Source organism: Chiloscyllium plagiosum, chromosome 34 (genome assembly GCF_004010195.1).
Source record: "Chiloscyllium plagiosum isolate BGI_BamShark_2017 chromosome 34, ASM401019v2, whole genome shotgun sequence".
In the NCBI taxonomy this organism is placed as follows: domain Eukaryota; kingdom Metazoa; phylum Chordata; class Chondrichthyes; order Orectolobiformes; family Hemiscylliidae; genus Chiloscyllium; species Chiloscyllium plagiosum.
Genome location: NC_057743.1, coordinates 42981092 through 42996057, shown reverse-complemented (window position 1 = coordinate 42996057; position 14966 = coordinate 42981092). Strand labels below are relative to the sequence as shown.

The following is a 14966-nucleotide window of genomic DNA, read 5'->3' as shown; positions in this document are numbered from 1 at the left end:
AATATGTTAAGAGCTCATGGTGTTAGAAACAAATTACTCGTATGAGTAATTGAGTGATTGGTTGACTTGCAGATGGGAATAAAGGGGGCTTTTTCAGGATTGCAGCTGGTTACTAGTGGAGGTCTGCTGTGTTGGATCCACAACAATTCATATTATACATTCATGTGAAATATTGGACAAAAAAATCATAATGAGAGAAAGTGCTTAAGGATTTGGAATCCTTGAAAGTTGATAAGTTGCCAGGGTTGGATGAGGAAAAACATTTTTATGCAGAAGGTGGTGTGTGTCCAGAATTTGCTGTCTCAGTTAGGGGTGGAGGCAAAGGCCCTACACTCTTTTAAAAATTACCTGGATCTTAACTGGTGTAAATTGCAGAGGGATGGGTTTATAAAGGGATCTGGGATTGCCTTTTGGTCGTATGGGCAAGATGGGTCAAATGGCACCCTTGAGTGTGCATTGTTTCTTTAGTCCTACAGTTCTGTTAATGATCTGAACAAAGGAATTGAGGGCATTGTTGCTAAGTTTGCAGATAGGTGGAGGGGCAATGATAATGTGAGGAAGCAGGGAGGCTGCAGAAGGACTTGTTTATGCTGGGAGAGTGGACAAAGAAATTGCAGTTGGAATATAAAGTGGGTAACTGTGAGGTTATGCACTTTGGTAGGAGGAGTAAAGGTATAGACTATTTTCTAAATGGGGAAGGCTTCAGAAAGCTGAAGCACAAAATGACTTAGGAAACCTAGGTCAGGATTCTCTTAAGGTTAACATGTAGGTTCAATTGGCAGTTAGGAAGGGAAATGCAATGTTAGTATTCATTTCAAGATGGTTAGAATACAAGAGCAGCGATGTACTACTGAGACTGTGTAAGGCTCTGGTCAGGCGGCATTTAAAATACTGTGAGCAGATTTGGGCCCATATCTAAGGAAAGATGTGCTGGCCTTGGAGAGGTTCCATGGGGATTTACAAGAATGATCTTGGGATGACGGGCTTGTCATATGAGGAGCAGTTGAGGACTCTGAGTCTGTGTTCGGAGTTTTGAAGGATGAGTGTGGATCTGACTGAAACTTACAGAATACTGAGAAGCCCTGGAGGAAGTGGATGTGAAGATGTTGCCACAAGAAGGAGAGACTAGAACCCATATCCTCAGAGTGAAGGGACAATGCTTTAGAACTGAGATGAGGAGGAATTTCTTCAGCCAGAGGATGGTGAATCTGTGGAACCCATTATCATGGAGGGCTACGAGGCCAGTGATTGAGTGTATTTAAGACCGAGATAGACAGGCTTCCTAATTAGTAAGAGGATCAAGTGTTATGGGGAGAAGGCAAGAGAATAGGCTGGAGAAATGTATCAGCCACGATTGAATGGCTCAATGGGTGGAATGACCTAATTCTGCTCTTTATATGTTATGGTCTGGCTTTCACCACTACAAGGGAAAGAGAGAACTGTTCCAATGGGATGGGCTTCATCTGAATCATGTTGGGACCAGAATGCAGACAAATTGGGTTGTAGATAGGGCTCGAAGAGTGTGGTGCTGGTAAAGCACAGCCAGAGGGCAACATCCAAGGAGCAGGAGAATTGATGATTTGGGCCTAAGTCTTTCATCTGGAATCAGGATTCTTGATGAAGGTTTATGCCCAAAACATCAATTCTCCTGCTTCCTGGATGCTGCCTGACCAGCTGTGCTTTTCCAGCACCACACTCTCGACTCTGATTTCCAGCATCTGCAATCCTCCCTTTCTCCCTGTAGATAAGGCTTTAAACCAAATAGTGTGCAGGGGGTCAGTTTCATGGAAACTAAAATCAAAGGTAAAGGAGAAGGTAGGATTGCAGGATGGAGCTGATTGTTACCAGAAAATAAAAGGGTCAGAATGTGAGCATCATATTGCATCAAGGAACTAAAGAAGTGTTGGGAAATGTACTGGAATGCAGTGCCTGGAAATGTGGTGATGTCAGGTTCATTTAGGCACTGGAGGGATCTTTGGATAGTAATTGTGTGCAAGGCTATTGGGAAAGGCAGGAGATTAGTACTGGGTAATGGAGTTGGTGGAGATATGATAGGCTGAATGGACATCTTTTGCACTGTAATAATTCTGTGATTGTGTTTATACCGAATCTCTAAATGAGTTGCTTATATTTGCATTCTCCCTGTAATTCTACATTGTGTTCCTTTTAAAATAACCATTCAGTTTTGTTTTGAATGCCTCATTGAACTTCAATTGTTGTGAGGAATTTGAAGCATCGTTAGAATTAATTAACATAAACTTGAATCCCCAATCTAAGAAATCCTCATAGTATCTGTATAATTCTTTTCCCTCTCTTGAACGAAACTGGAAGAAGAATGTCATCTTGACAATGCTCTATAAGTACCTAAGGTTTATCAGTAAAATAGCATACATATTCAGAATTATGGAAAAGAAACTTTGTAACTTAAGAAAGACTTCATCTTGAATTATTTCTGATCATGTTATCTCTCCTTCTTTTAGCATCAGTGAGAAGCCCTTCAGTTTCATCACAACGTTCTGCAGAAAGCCTATTTACTACGAGGTACCCAAAGTGTGACAATTGCGCTATTAATTCAAACTTATTATCTTGTTTTCTTTCTTGTGTCTATTTTGCATTTCATCAAGCAAAGGCTGTTAGTGCAGGGAAATCAAATGTTTAATAGTGTTGGATACTGCTGAAAATGTGTTGCTGGAAAAGCGCAGCAGGTCAGGCAGCATCCAAGGAACAGGAGAATCGATGTTTCGGGCATTAGTCCTTCTTCAGGAATGAGGAAAGTGTGTCCAGCAGGCTAAGATAAAAGGTAGGGAGGAGGGACTTGGGGGAGGGGCGTTGGAAATGCGATAGGTGGAGGGAGGTCAAGGTGAGGGTGATAGGTCAGACTGGGGTGCATGTCCTTGTTGGAGTGGGAGGGGGAGTTAAAGTGTTGGGCTACGGGGTGGTTGGGTTGGTTGGTCCGGGTGTCCCAGAGGTGTTCTCTGAAACGTTCCGCAAGTAGGCGGCCTGTCTCCCCAATATAGAGGAGGCCACATCGGGTGCAGCGGATGCAATAGATGATGTGTGTGGAGATACACCCATTTCAGATAGCAAAGGCTCAGTTACAGAGAAAACTTTATCCAAAGAATGTGTCCAACCCAAAACTCAGACAGACATTGCTGCTACCCCTTTGGACTGAGCTGTCAGGGTACTGAGGACTCAAATATATGTGGAGATATTAAAACAGGGATTAACAACTGGGAAAGATTGCAGATTTGTTTCTCCCCATTGATGCTGTCTGACCTGTTGTGTCATTTCACCATGTTCTGTTCTTTAGGGATTTCAAACCAGATGGATGTATGAAAGATATCAAAGAGACTTAAACTAAAATGACTGGATCTTTAGGAAATTAGTGGGTTATTTGTTTTAACAGACCTGAGAATGTGCTAAACAATGAGTACAGGCATTTTGAACAAAATAATTTTCCTCTGTCTGATTCACAGGCTGAATGCTGCTTACATTGCTTTGTATGTCCATTAGAAAAGAAGGATATTTATTTAAAGCCCCAGTGTTTTTGTTCTGTTATTCTTCATGGTTGCAGGTGCAACCCTTGTGAGAACAAAGTGCAGAGAGGGCACCCTCAGAGTAAGACTGACAAAGTGGCAGATGGTGGGGCAATGCTGCTGAATTTGTATTCCAGAGGCTAAGGCTAAAGCTCTGGAGACCTGGGTTCACATCCCACCCCAGGAGCTGGTGGATTTAATTGACAAGTCTGAAAAGAAAACTGGAGCTGGTAATGGTGACTGAAAATATCACAATTATGTTATTTCAGTTCACTAAACTCCTGGAGAGAAGTTGGTTTGTGACTACATCTGATTCCACACCCACACCAATTCAGTTTACTCGAAACTGTCCTTTTGAATTAAAAGTAACAAATGCTGATCTTGCCATTGGCACCCACAATCCATGAAACCAAAAGAAAGGAAGACTTTAATGCCACTCGACCAAGAGATGGGTTACTATATTTAATCAGCACTGGGAGATCATCTTCTCAATTTGAAGCTGCATGAACAGGCAGTAAGGACAGAGACCCAGTGAAACAGGGTCTTTCTTTGTATGTGCAGATTGGATGGTAGGTTTATGGTAAAAACTAAAGGCTTAACAACCAATAGTTTTCTGTTCATGTATCAATGCTTTTGGAGAGAAAGCAGCAAAGATTAAATAAAATATAAAGAACCTTGAGGTAGGTTGGCATTGAGGAGCTATTTGGAATCATGTGCATGGAATTGTATTGAATGGACATGTTATTTCATAAAAGCATTTTAATTTTTGGAAGCATCAAAGTTAATTGTAACCTTTTGCAAAATCAAAATTTAATGAACCCTTAACAAATTATCTGGTTCTGGATAATAGGAGAATAGTCCAGGAGCCATCATTTCTGACGATCATGTTGCCTTGTTGACAGTTCATTAGAATTTTTACATTGTTAGACTTGAAGTTTTTAGTTTAATTTAAACTGCTCACCCTAATATTAAACTGAGGTCTCAGTCACATCACTGAAATAACTCATCGAAGCTAGTATCCCATCACCAAGTCACCCTTTATCTACACATGCACAGAACGTGACACTGACCCAGTTAGCTCAGAGCTGGCTCCTGGATTGAATAGAACCTCTGACACTCCTGTTTATATCTGTCAGCCAGGGCTCCCTGATTAGACCAGATTAACAGCCCCAATTAAGGAACTCATATCCTATGAGATCCACCTGGCTGACCTTGTTCTAATCACTACAATCACTTTTAAATGCTTGATTTTATTTCATTAAAGATCCACAAATGAGCAATTGTTAAGAAAAAATATTCAACTTTTAAAAAAATTGCAACACTCACATAATAGAAAAGTTCAAAAGTATCTTATGATCAGTTGTTTCAAACATACTATTTGGTCCAATAACAATACTTAAAGATTGGTGCAATATACTGTGTAAAAGCAAATTAATTTACAAATATTTGCAAGAAATAATTCAAGGAGAAATTGCTTATAATCTAGATGGTGTCATTAATAATCTCCCAGCCAGTGAGTAGTGGAATTTTGAAGATTTTAAAAAATATTTTATTGAAGGTTGAACCTTGGTAAAACCCGAATGTTGACTCAAGCTGCAAAAGGGTTTCTGTGCAGATCAGTCAGTAAGATGAGCGAGTCTGCCTGTGAGCCAGAGACTGAGAACAATGACTACCTACCACTGGTCAGTAGCAACATTCTCTTTCACTATTTCTACTGTTGAAAAAATGTTTTTATTTTATTTCACAGGTGCTAACTGTTTAAAAGTGATAAATCCTCCAGAATAGCGTTAAGTAGTAACTTGGATTAGAGCTTTTGCTTTTTCATTCAGTGCAAATAGAAAAGTCAAAATTAACTCATTTCCAAATAATCTATTTTCAATAACGTTTCCAAACTCTGAACAACTAATTGTAGATTCAATGTATATGATTAACACTTAAAATTAAGGAACTTTTGATTTTCTCTCAATTTAAGCTCTCATACTGTTATGAATTGAATGAAATTGTCCGTCTCGAGTGCAGTAAATATTATAATGACATAGTGATATCATTGCATTCTTCAGATTAATTTGCAGTTGGCATCGGGAGCTTTCTTGCTTAATCTGGCTTTTTGTGAAGCCATTAATATTCCCATGGAGCAGCTGAAATGGACCTCACCCTTTACATGTCATCGATCAAACGCCAGTCCCGGCTCTCGTGGTCATTGCAGTACTTTCCATGACAAAAGAGCAGTGCAGCGTGATGAAGAGAATGGAAACAGAGAAACCTTCCCCCCCCGTCAGAAAGAAACTGGGAAAATGGCAGCATTGAATTATTTGGGATTGGAAGAATGCCGAGGTGGTTTAGAACAGTTAGGACCGCGTCACTTTTCAAGCAGTTTAGTTGAAATCCAATCCAAGGTTATGAGTGGCAGTCCCGATCTTCTCCCTCCAGCTGTAATTGTGCGGCGATTCTCATCTCCAGGAAATCCTGAGGCATCTAGTGCTCTGCAGACTGACAGTGGCAGAGGGTCTGAAACAGACAGCAGTAATATTTCATTCTCAACAACTTCCAGTGAACTTCAACAGTTCACGGATCCAGAGGGAACAGTCTGGTCCACAGCTGTTGCCTTAGCCTGGTTGGAGCACAGCTCTGCTGCTTATTTCATTGAGTGGGAGCTGGTGGCTGCAAAAGCCAGTATGTGGCTGGATACACAGGTTATACCAGAGGGTCGTGAACTGGCCACTGTAAAAGCTTCAGCCAGACAGCTATTTGTTCTGTTAAGGCATTGGGATGAAAACCTGCAGCTGAATATGTTGTGCTACAACCCAAACAGTGTTTAAATGTTTTGCCTCAGTATAGCTGAATTCTCAATCTTTTTTCTTAACAATGTTCTTTGCAAATTTAGAAATCATTAAATTATTAATAAATGGCCTAAGGTTTACACTAACTTTTGCCTTATGGTTCTTTTGAAGACATCCCTCATTTTGTGAGTGCATTGGTCCAGGCTGGGGCGTTCTGTATTGACCCTCACTGTCAGTCTGCATTGTTGAGAGGGTTGATATCATTGGGTTGGTTTTATCGAATTGTTCTGATAATTAAAGCAGTATTTCAAATTTGTGACTTAGTTATATGTGTTCGACAAAAATGTTTCTTTACTGTAAGCTTTTAATGTCATGAATGGTTTAACAAAAGAGTACAGGGTGATTCATGTCCCTTCAGTATTCATCTCCTTGGGTTTGTTGAATAAAACAATGGTACAGTTTAACCGGAGTGGACTCATGCCAATTTTAAAGTGTACACTTTGGATTAATTATAAAAATTGCCATTAAAATTGTTTTTCTACAGGTTAACTCATGGATTTTTATAATTTTCCTGATACAAATGGATGGAAGTTTGGGAAAAATAAAGAAAGTAAATAATTGGCTTTAAAGAATTTTAGCTGAGGTCACATGGTGGTTAACTGGCATGATCAAGTTGTCCAATATAAGTGAAGAGTTAAAACTGGTAAGGTGTTGAAGGTGGCCAGCCTAATCCTGTTACATTTCCCCTGGGGTTATTGGTTAATGTTACCCCCATGACTCTTTACTGATTTCTTTTGATACTAATCCATGACAGCCTAACACATTCATCTGAGATTCCTTTCATACCTTTGCTAAAATACTGCAGTGGAGATAAACAGCACACAATCAAATTTAGTCTTAAAACACTGATCATGCAAAGTAACTTCAGGCTGAGAGGAATTTTAACACTGATGATAGTGTGGGCAGCCCAATTCTTCCATTAACTTCACCAGTGGCAGCTCGTTAGATAGTTTTCAAAGTTAAATGTACCCTAATGTATTTAGGAAAATTGCCCCTAAGAAAGTGGTGGTGAACTATCTTCTTGAGCTAGTGAATGCATTCAGGAACTACCATAGTGTTGTTAAGAACAGAGTTCCAGGATTTTGACCCAGTCATACTGGAGGAACATATATACTTCCAAGTCAGGATGGTGAGTGGATTGGAAGAACCTGCAGTGCATGTTGTTTCCATGTATCTGCTGCCCTTGTCCTTTTATATGGTGGAGATTGTGGGTTTAGAAGGCGTTGTTTAAGGAACCTTGGTGAATTTCTGAAATGCATCTTGTGGTTGGTGCACACTGCTGCTACTGAGCATCGATGGTGGATCGAGAGGATATTTATCATTCTAAATGATAAAGGTTAGGGGCTTGGAAGATGTTGAAGGAGACTAGGTGAGTTGTTGAAATGTATATGGTTTACACTGCAGTGACTAATCATTGAAATCACCACATCTCCTGCCACCAGACTATGACAGGAAGTCTGCATACTGAAGTAATTGATGTGTGCCTGGAACCAGAATTAATCTCCAACCCATTCACAGGCACATGTGCAGGACCAACTGATGCTGTACCTTCGGGCATCACACATTTTATTTGATTCACTGTGACGCGTGAGCATTGCTGGCTGACTAGCATTTATTATTAGTCTCTAGTTCTTCAGAAGGTGGTGAGCTGCCTTCTTGAACTACTTAAAAAAATCACACAACACCAGGTTATAGTCCAACATGTTTATTTGGAAGCATTAGCTTTAATAACGCTGCTCCTTCATCTGTCCATGCACTATAGGTAGACCCACAATGCCACAAGGGAGGGAATTCTAGGACCAAAAGAGAAAATGCTGGAAAATCTCAGCAGGTCTGGCAGCATCTGTAAGTAGAGAAAAGAGCTGACGTTTCAAGTCTAACTGACGCTTTGTCAAAGCTTTGACAAAGGGCAATTAAACTCAAAATGTCCGCTCTTTTCTCTTCTTTTAGATGCTGCCAGACCTGCTGAGATTTTCCAGCATTTTCTCTTTTGGTTTCAGATTCCAGCATCCGCAGTAATTTGCTTTTATATAGGGAATTCTAGGATTTTTACCCAGCGACAGTGAAGGAATGATGATATATTTCCAAGTCTGGATGGTTAGTGACTTTATTATTATTCATTCACGGGATGAGGGTGTTGCTGGCTGGAGCACCATTTATTGCCCATCCCTAAATGCCCAGAGGGCAGTTAAGCATCAACCACATTGCTGTGTCTGTAGTCAAATGTAGTCACAGGTAAGGATGGCAGTTTCCTTCCCTAAAGGACATTAGTGAACCAGATGGGGTTTTTCCTGACAATTGACAATGAATTCATGGTCTTATTAGACTCTTAATTCCAGATTTTTTTAATTGAATTCAAATTCCACCATCTGCCATGGCAGGATTCAACCCCAGGTCCCTAGAGCATTACCTGGGTGTGGAGATTAACAGTCCAGTGATAATACCACTCGGCCATCACTGCTCTCTCTTGCAGGTGATTGTGTTCCCATATTGTCTGCTGCCATTGTCCTTTTAGATGATAGTGGTCATGGATTTGGAAGATGCTACCAAAGCATCTTTCGTGAATTTCTGCAGTGCATCTTGCAGATAGCATCAGTGGTGGAGAGAGTGGATTTTTGTGGATCAAGCAGGATGCTTTGTCCTGGATGGAGTGAAGCTCCTTGAATGTTGTTGTAGCTGCACCCATCCAGGCAAGTGGGGAGTATTCCATCACACTCCTGACTTGTGCCTTGCAGATGGTGGACAGTCTCTGGGGACTCAGGAGGTGATCTACTTCTTGCAGCCACTGCATTTATGTGATATGTCCAGGTGAGTTTCTGGTCAATGACAACCCCAATGATATTGATAGTGGGAGTTTCAGTGATGGTAACACCATTGAATGTTAAGAGCCGGTGGTTAGGTTGACCCTTACTGGAGATGGTCATTACCTGGCATTTGTATGGTGCAAATGTTGTATGGTGACTAGAACTTGTTGTTCTAGTCACCAAATTCCAGTCACTGGTCCACTTGGTATTCCACTCATTGCATCCCTTTCTGTCCCATTCCCAACCCTTGCAAACTCCCTCACACTCAAAGGGTATGGTAAATGGTGACAGAACAGGGCAGTGAGTCGGAGAGGGGCTGTGAGGAGTCCTGAGCAACTAGGAGAAAGTGAGGACTGCAGATGCTGGAGTACCAGAGTTGAAAAATGTGGTGCTGGAAAAACACAGCAGGCCAGGCAGCATCCGAGGAGCAGGAGAATCGACGTTTCGGGCATAAGCCCTTCTTCAGGAATCCTTCAGATTCCTGAAAAAGGGTTTATGCCCTAAACGTCGATTCTCCTGCTCCTCGGATGCTGCCTGGCTTTTGTGTTTTTCCAGCACCACATTTTTCAACTCAGGAGTCCTGAGCAAGGCAGACAAGTGTTGGGAGTTGGGCTGCATGAATATCATGAACCCCGGATTTGAATTGAATTGATTCAGAAATAAGTCCTTTCATTGGTCCTCTTCTTTGATGCAAGTAGTTAACCACAGCAGTGATGTGGCAGGCACAGTGACCACCTGGTGCTAACTGTGTCTCTGTAGTACTGGCCTCTGCTAATTCACCCTTAGGAAAAACAAAACTAACAAAAGAAAGCAGCATTTTGATAGCTCCAACTTCAATATAAATAATGTTTAATCAATAAAATAATCCAATTAGACAATGGGGAAGCAGAGAATTAGGAGTAAGAAGAGTGAATATGATTAAATGATTAATTTTGATATTGTAATTTTATTTGCTTTTGGCTAAGATTAATACAATAAACTTCTCTTGACACATTGGAGATCTTTATCAATGTAACTTTTGCAGTTGTTTCAGCTCAGGATTGTGAACAAAAATGGACCAGATTGGAATAGTGTAAGACAACAATGATTTCTCTCAGGTGAAAGTGAGGACTGCAGGTGCTGGAGATCAGAGTCAAAAAATATGGTTCTGGAAAAGCACAGCTAGTCAGGCAGTATCCGAGGAGTGGGAGAGTCAACATTTCGAGCATAAGTTCTTCTTCATTCCTGATGAAGAGCTTATGCTCGAAATATCGAGTCTCCTGCTGCTCGGATGCTGCCTGACTGGCTGCACCTATCCAGCACCGCACGTTTTGACAATGATTTCTCTCAGGCCACTGACTGTCAATGGTTTGAATTTCTTAGCAACTCATAACTACGGTCAAACAGAACAAGCTGAGAAATGGTCATTCTTTTCCATTTTGCTTTAAACACTAGAGCTAATAACCTTTAGACTACTGAAACATATTTAATAGCCTTTCTGCATGATTTCTGTTCTATACTATTTCAAAGTGTAACATTGAAGAGTAATAACGTAGGTGGTCAGATTCCAATGTTCAATGTGGGTTTTAACCCTCATTTAAGATTTTGATTTTTGAACAATAAAATGAAACCAGTTTCAGGCACCAGGTGTAATTGGTCGCCCAGTGATTTGGTCACTATTACATGCAGTTCTTTCAGGATGTTGAATAACATTGATAATTAAACAGTCAACATACACAGTCAGTCATTATTTTATTTGTTTCAATATTAAATCTTGGTACATTGTTTGGCTTGACTTTTATTGTATGATCATTAAAATGTGCATGAAGGTCAGTTTGTGTTCATAGAATCATAAATCAGACAGTACAGAAAAGGCCTCATGTCCCTTCACATCTGCATGACAAAAGTACTCTAAATCTACACTGGTCCCACTTTCTAGAATTTGGTTCATAACCCGGAATGTTATGACATTTCAAGTGCTCATCCAAGTATTATTTAAAGGGTATGGGGTTACCCACTTCAACTAACCTCCGAGATGGTTCATTCCCCCATCACCGTCTGGGTGAAAATATTTTTCCTGAAATCCCCCCTTCTATACCTCCTGCCTTTCACCTTAAAATTTTGAAAATATTTTAATTGGTGCTAGTAAAATATAATGCAGTTCACTGCTTGCTGAGTAGGAATCAGTAAGAATTGTCTGATAATGTTCATGTGCCAAAAGATTTATTGAATTCTGAACTGGGAAACGAGTTATGAAATCAAATTTTACCTTTAGAATGAGCAAGGGAAAAGGATATTGGAGGTGGCACAGAATTGAGAACTTGCCCCTGTCTAGAAGCTGAGTTAAAATGACTGGCACTGTCAGGATGCTGCCAAGATGAGGAGTGTTATGGGGTGACCTGAGAATCTGGGATTATTTTCCTTCAAATAGAAAAGACTAAGGAGACATTTAAAGCAAAAGTGAGGACTGCAGATGCTGGGCATTAGAGTCGCGAGTGTGGTGCTGGAAAAGCACAGGAGGTGAGGCAGCATCTGAGGAGCAGGAAAATCGACATATTCCTGATGAAGGGCTTTTGCCCGAAACGTTGATTCCCCTGCTCCTCGGATGCCACCTGATCTGCTATAGAGACATTTAATACAGGTGGTTCAAACTTATAAACAATTTCTCCAAATAATTAAGCAAAAACAATTTCCAGTGTCAGTATGATTGGTAACCAGAGGAGACATATTTCAAATAATTTCCAAAAGAACCAGAGCAGAAGATGAGATGAAATGTTATTGAAGCAGAGAATTGTTACGGGGCTGGACTTTCTGGGACCCATGGGTTGTGTCTCTGGCAGGGAAGGGAGTGGTGGGAGGGGATGGGGGATGTATTGGTGCAGGACAGGAGGGCAGGGGGCAGACGAGGTAGGGAGTAGATAAAGTAGGTTGGGTAGCTAGTTCACTAATTCCTGGGGCTCATCCCAAAATATGCTGTGTGTGGTGGGCACCAAAAACAGCAGCTCCCCTGCAACATTTACCAGAATGGACTTGGTCAGTCAGACTTGTTATTCAACACAAGAATGCAAGCTATTTTCTTTTAAAAAAACATACTTTTAAATGGTTGAGAAAGAAGGAAAGATAATATATTCCCACCTTGGGGGCACACCCCTTCTGAGTACCCTAATCCTTTCCTACCTCCTGCTCTCTAACCACCTCCATCCACACCCTTCCCTTCCCTTTGCTGTTTAAACTCTCCCTGACTCCAGGATCCACTGGGCCTTGAGTCAGTGTTCAGTACAAACTCTGCCCATTGCCCAGCTCTTGGCATTATCAGTGTTGCTGGGCTGCTGCCCAGTTTGATGGACCAACAGCCCCAGAGACCGGATCTACCTCTCCCAGATTAGCCTCTCCTCAGTATGCTGTGGCTGTAGACACACTGCTTGTTCTGTCAGCTGTCAAGTGAATTCTCTCAGGGTTGAAGGGGAAAACATGTCTCCCCTCCCCCAGGAAAATCCTACAATGGTGTGCAATCTGTTGCATGAAAGGGTCACAGAAATACATTCAATATTAATTTTAGGAAGAAAGTTGGACATAAATTTGAGGAAAAAAACATGCAAGGTTTTGGGGAGAAAAGCAGGGTTAACCAGACTAATTTGGCTAGCTTATTTCAAAGTTCCAATTAAGACAAATGGCCTCCTTCTGTCCTGTAAGATGCTATGATTTGTGGTGCATCTAATTCTTATAAAGTGCCTAACTAATGTCATTGTTTTTTATTTTGTAAAATGTAACACTAAAGATGAAAGTATAGTGATTGTTTACAAATCATATGTGCTTCAGAGACCCATATGATATTGTCTCTTGGCTTTGTGTTTGTCTGTAATGGAATCGAATGCAAGCAGCTTGTTTGGCTAAAATTATTGTACTGTATTGTGTTGGAAAATAATGCTGAACTGAGTGCAGTCTTTGTTTTACTTATTGTAAATTGCATGAGGCTACCCAATGTTGACGTTTTGAAAAGGGTATAATATATTAAAATGTAACTTGTTCACTGTCTCAGAATTAATTCTTTTTAAAAAAAATTCATGCTACATTTTTAGATTAAAATTTTAAATGTTTCTGATTAGATTAAATTTTAAACTCTGCTCTTATCTAACCTTTCACATTCTATCCACAAACTTTCTTTCCCATGTTGTCCCAATCTTCAACCTGAATTGGCTTTTTAAAGGCCTCATTCTAATTTTATCATATCCATCATACATAAATGATTTGAAGGAAGGAGTAGGTTGCATCATTAGCAAGTTTGCATATGACACTAAGATTGGTGGAGTAGCATATAGTGAAGGGGACTGTCAGAAAATACAGCAGAGTATATGTAGATTGGAGAGTTGGGCAGAAAAATGTATGGGCAGCACAGTAGTTAGCACTGATGTCTCAGCACCAGAGACCCGGGTTCAATTCCCGCCTCAGGCAACTGACTGTGTGGAGTTTGCACATTCTCCCCGTGTCTACATGGGTTTGCTCCGGTTTCCTCCCACAATCCATAAATGTGCAGGTTAGGTGAATTGACCGTGCTAAAATTGCCCGTAGTGTTAGGGGAATGGGTCTGGGTGGTTGCGCTTCGGTGGGTCGGTGCGGACTTGTTGGGCCGAAGGGCCTGTTTCCACACTGTAAGTAATCTAATCTGGGCAAATGTGAGGTGATGCATTTTGGAAGATGCAATTCCAGAGCGAACTATGCAGTAAGATGTTCACCAGGATGTTGCCTGGTATGGAGGACGCTAGCTATGAGGAGAGGTTGAGTAGATTAGGATTATTTTCATTAGAAAGATGGAGGTTGAGGGGGGACCTGATTAAGGCCTACAAAATGATGAGAGGTACAGACAGGGTGGATATTAAGAAACTTTTTCCCAGAGTGGAGGACTCAATTACTAAGGGTCATGAGTTCAAAGTGAGAAGGGAAAACTTTAGGGGAGATATACAGAGAAAGTTATTTACACAGAGGGTGGTGGGGGCCTGGAACGCATTGCCAGTGGAGGTGGTAGAGTTGGGCACGATAGCGTCATTTAAGATGTATCCAGACAGATACATGAATGTGCAGGGAACAATAGGTGACAGGTTTAGATAGAGGATCTAGATTGGCGCAGGCTTGGAGGGCTGAAGGGCCTGTTCCTGTGCTGTAATGTTCTTTGTTCATGGCATGTTATTTTTGTTTGCCCTAGGATTTACACAGAAATGAGTGAATGCAAAACATTCTGGTGGATCATTCTGATTGTAATCTGATGTGTGCAATGTCAGAGCACAGACACCTGAACCTGCTTCAGAGTTTGATTTAGAGTCCTAAGGATGGAGTTAACCCTTTGGCCCAAACTGGTCCATGCTGGCCAAAATGGCCATCCATGTGAACCTTATTTCCTGCACTTGGCCCATATCCTTCTAATCCTTTCATATCCATCCGTTCGTCCAAATGCCTTTTAAATGTTGTTAATATACCCGCCTCAATCTCTTCCGCTGGCAGCTCATTCTACATGCGTACCACCTTCTTGTGTAAAAAGGTTGCCCCCGCCCCAGGTTCCCTTTTATTCTTTCCCCTGTAATCTTAAACTGATGCCCTCAAGTCCTCGATTCCCCAACCCTGGGAAAAAGACTGTGTGCATTCACCCTATCCATGCCTCTCACGATCTTGTACACTTCTATATAATAGCCTGCTCAGTCTCCTACACTCTAAAGAAATAGGTTCTAGCTTATCCAACCTCTCCCTATAACTGAGACCCTTGAGTCCTTGCAACGAACTTGTCCATTTCTTCTGCATTCATTCCAGTTTAATAG

At 41.1% G+C, this 14966-nt stretch overlaps 1 protein-coding gene across 1 annotated transcript in view; it reads left to right on the top strand.

Moving 5' to 3' along the window:
* Positions 1 to 7508, top strand: part of vwa5b1 (von Willebrand factor A domain containing 5B1) — a 210734-nt gene extending 203226 nt beyond the window's left edge. The window contains exons 20-22 of the mRNA XM_043675431.1: positions 2481 to 2541; positions 5095 to 5218; positions 5597 to 7508. Coding sequence (XP_043531366.1) covers positions 2481 to 2541; positions 5095 to 5218; positions 5597 to 6355 — 944 coding nt within the window. The 3' untranslated portion in view covers positions 6356 to 7508. The remainder of the gene's footprint in view (positions 1 to 2480; positions 2542 to 5094; positions 5219 to 5596) is intronic.
* Positions 7509 to 14966: the final 7458 nt, after the last annotated feature.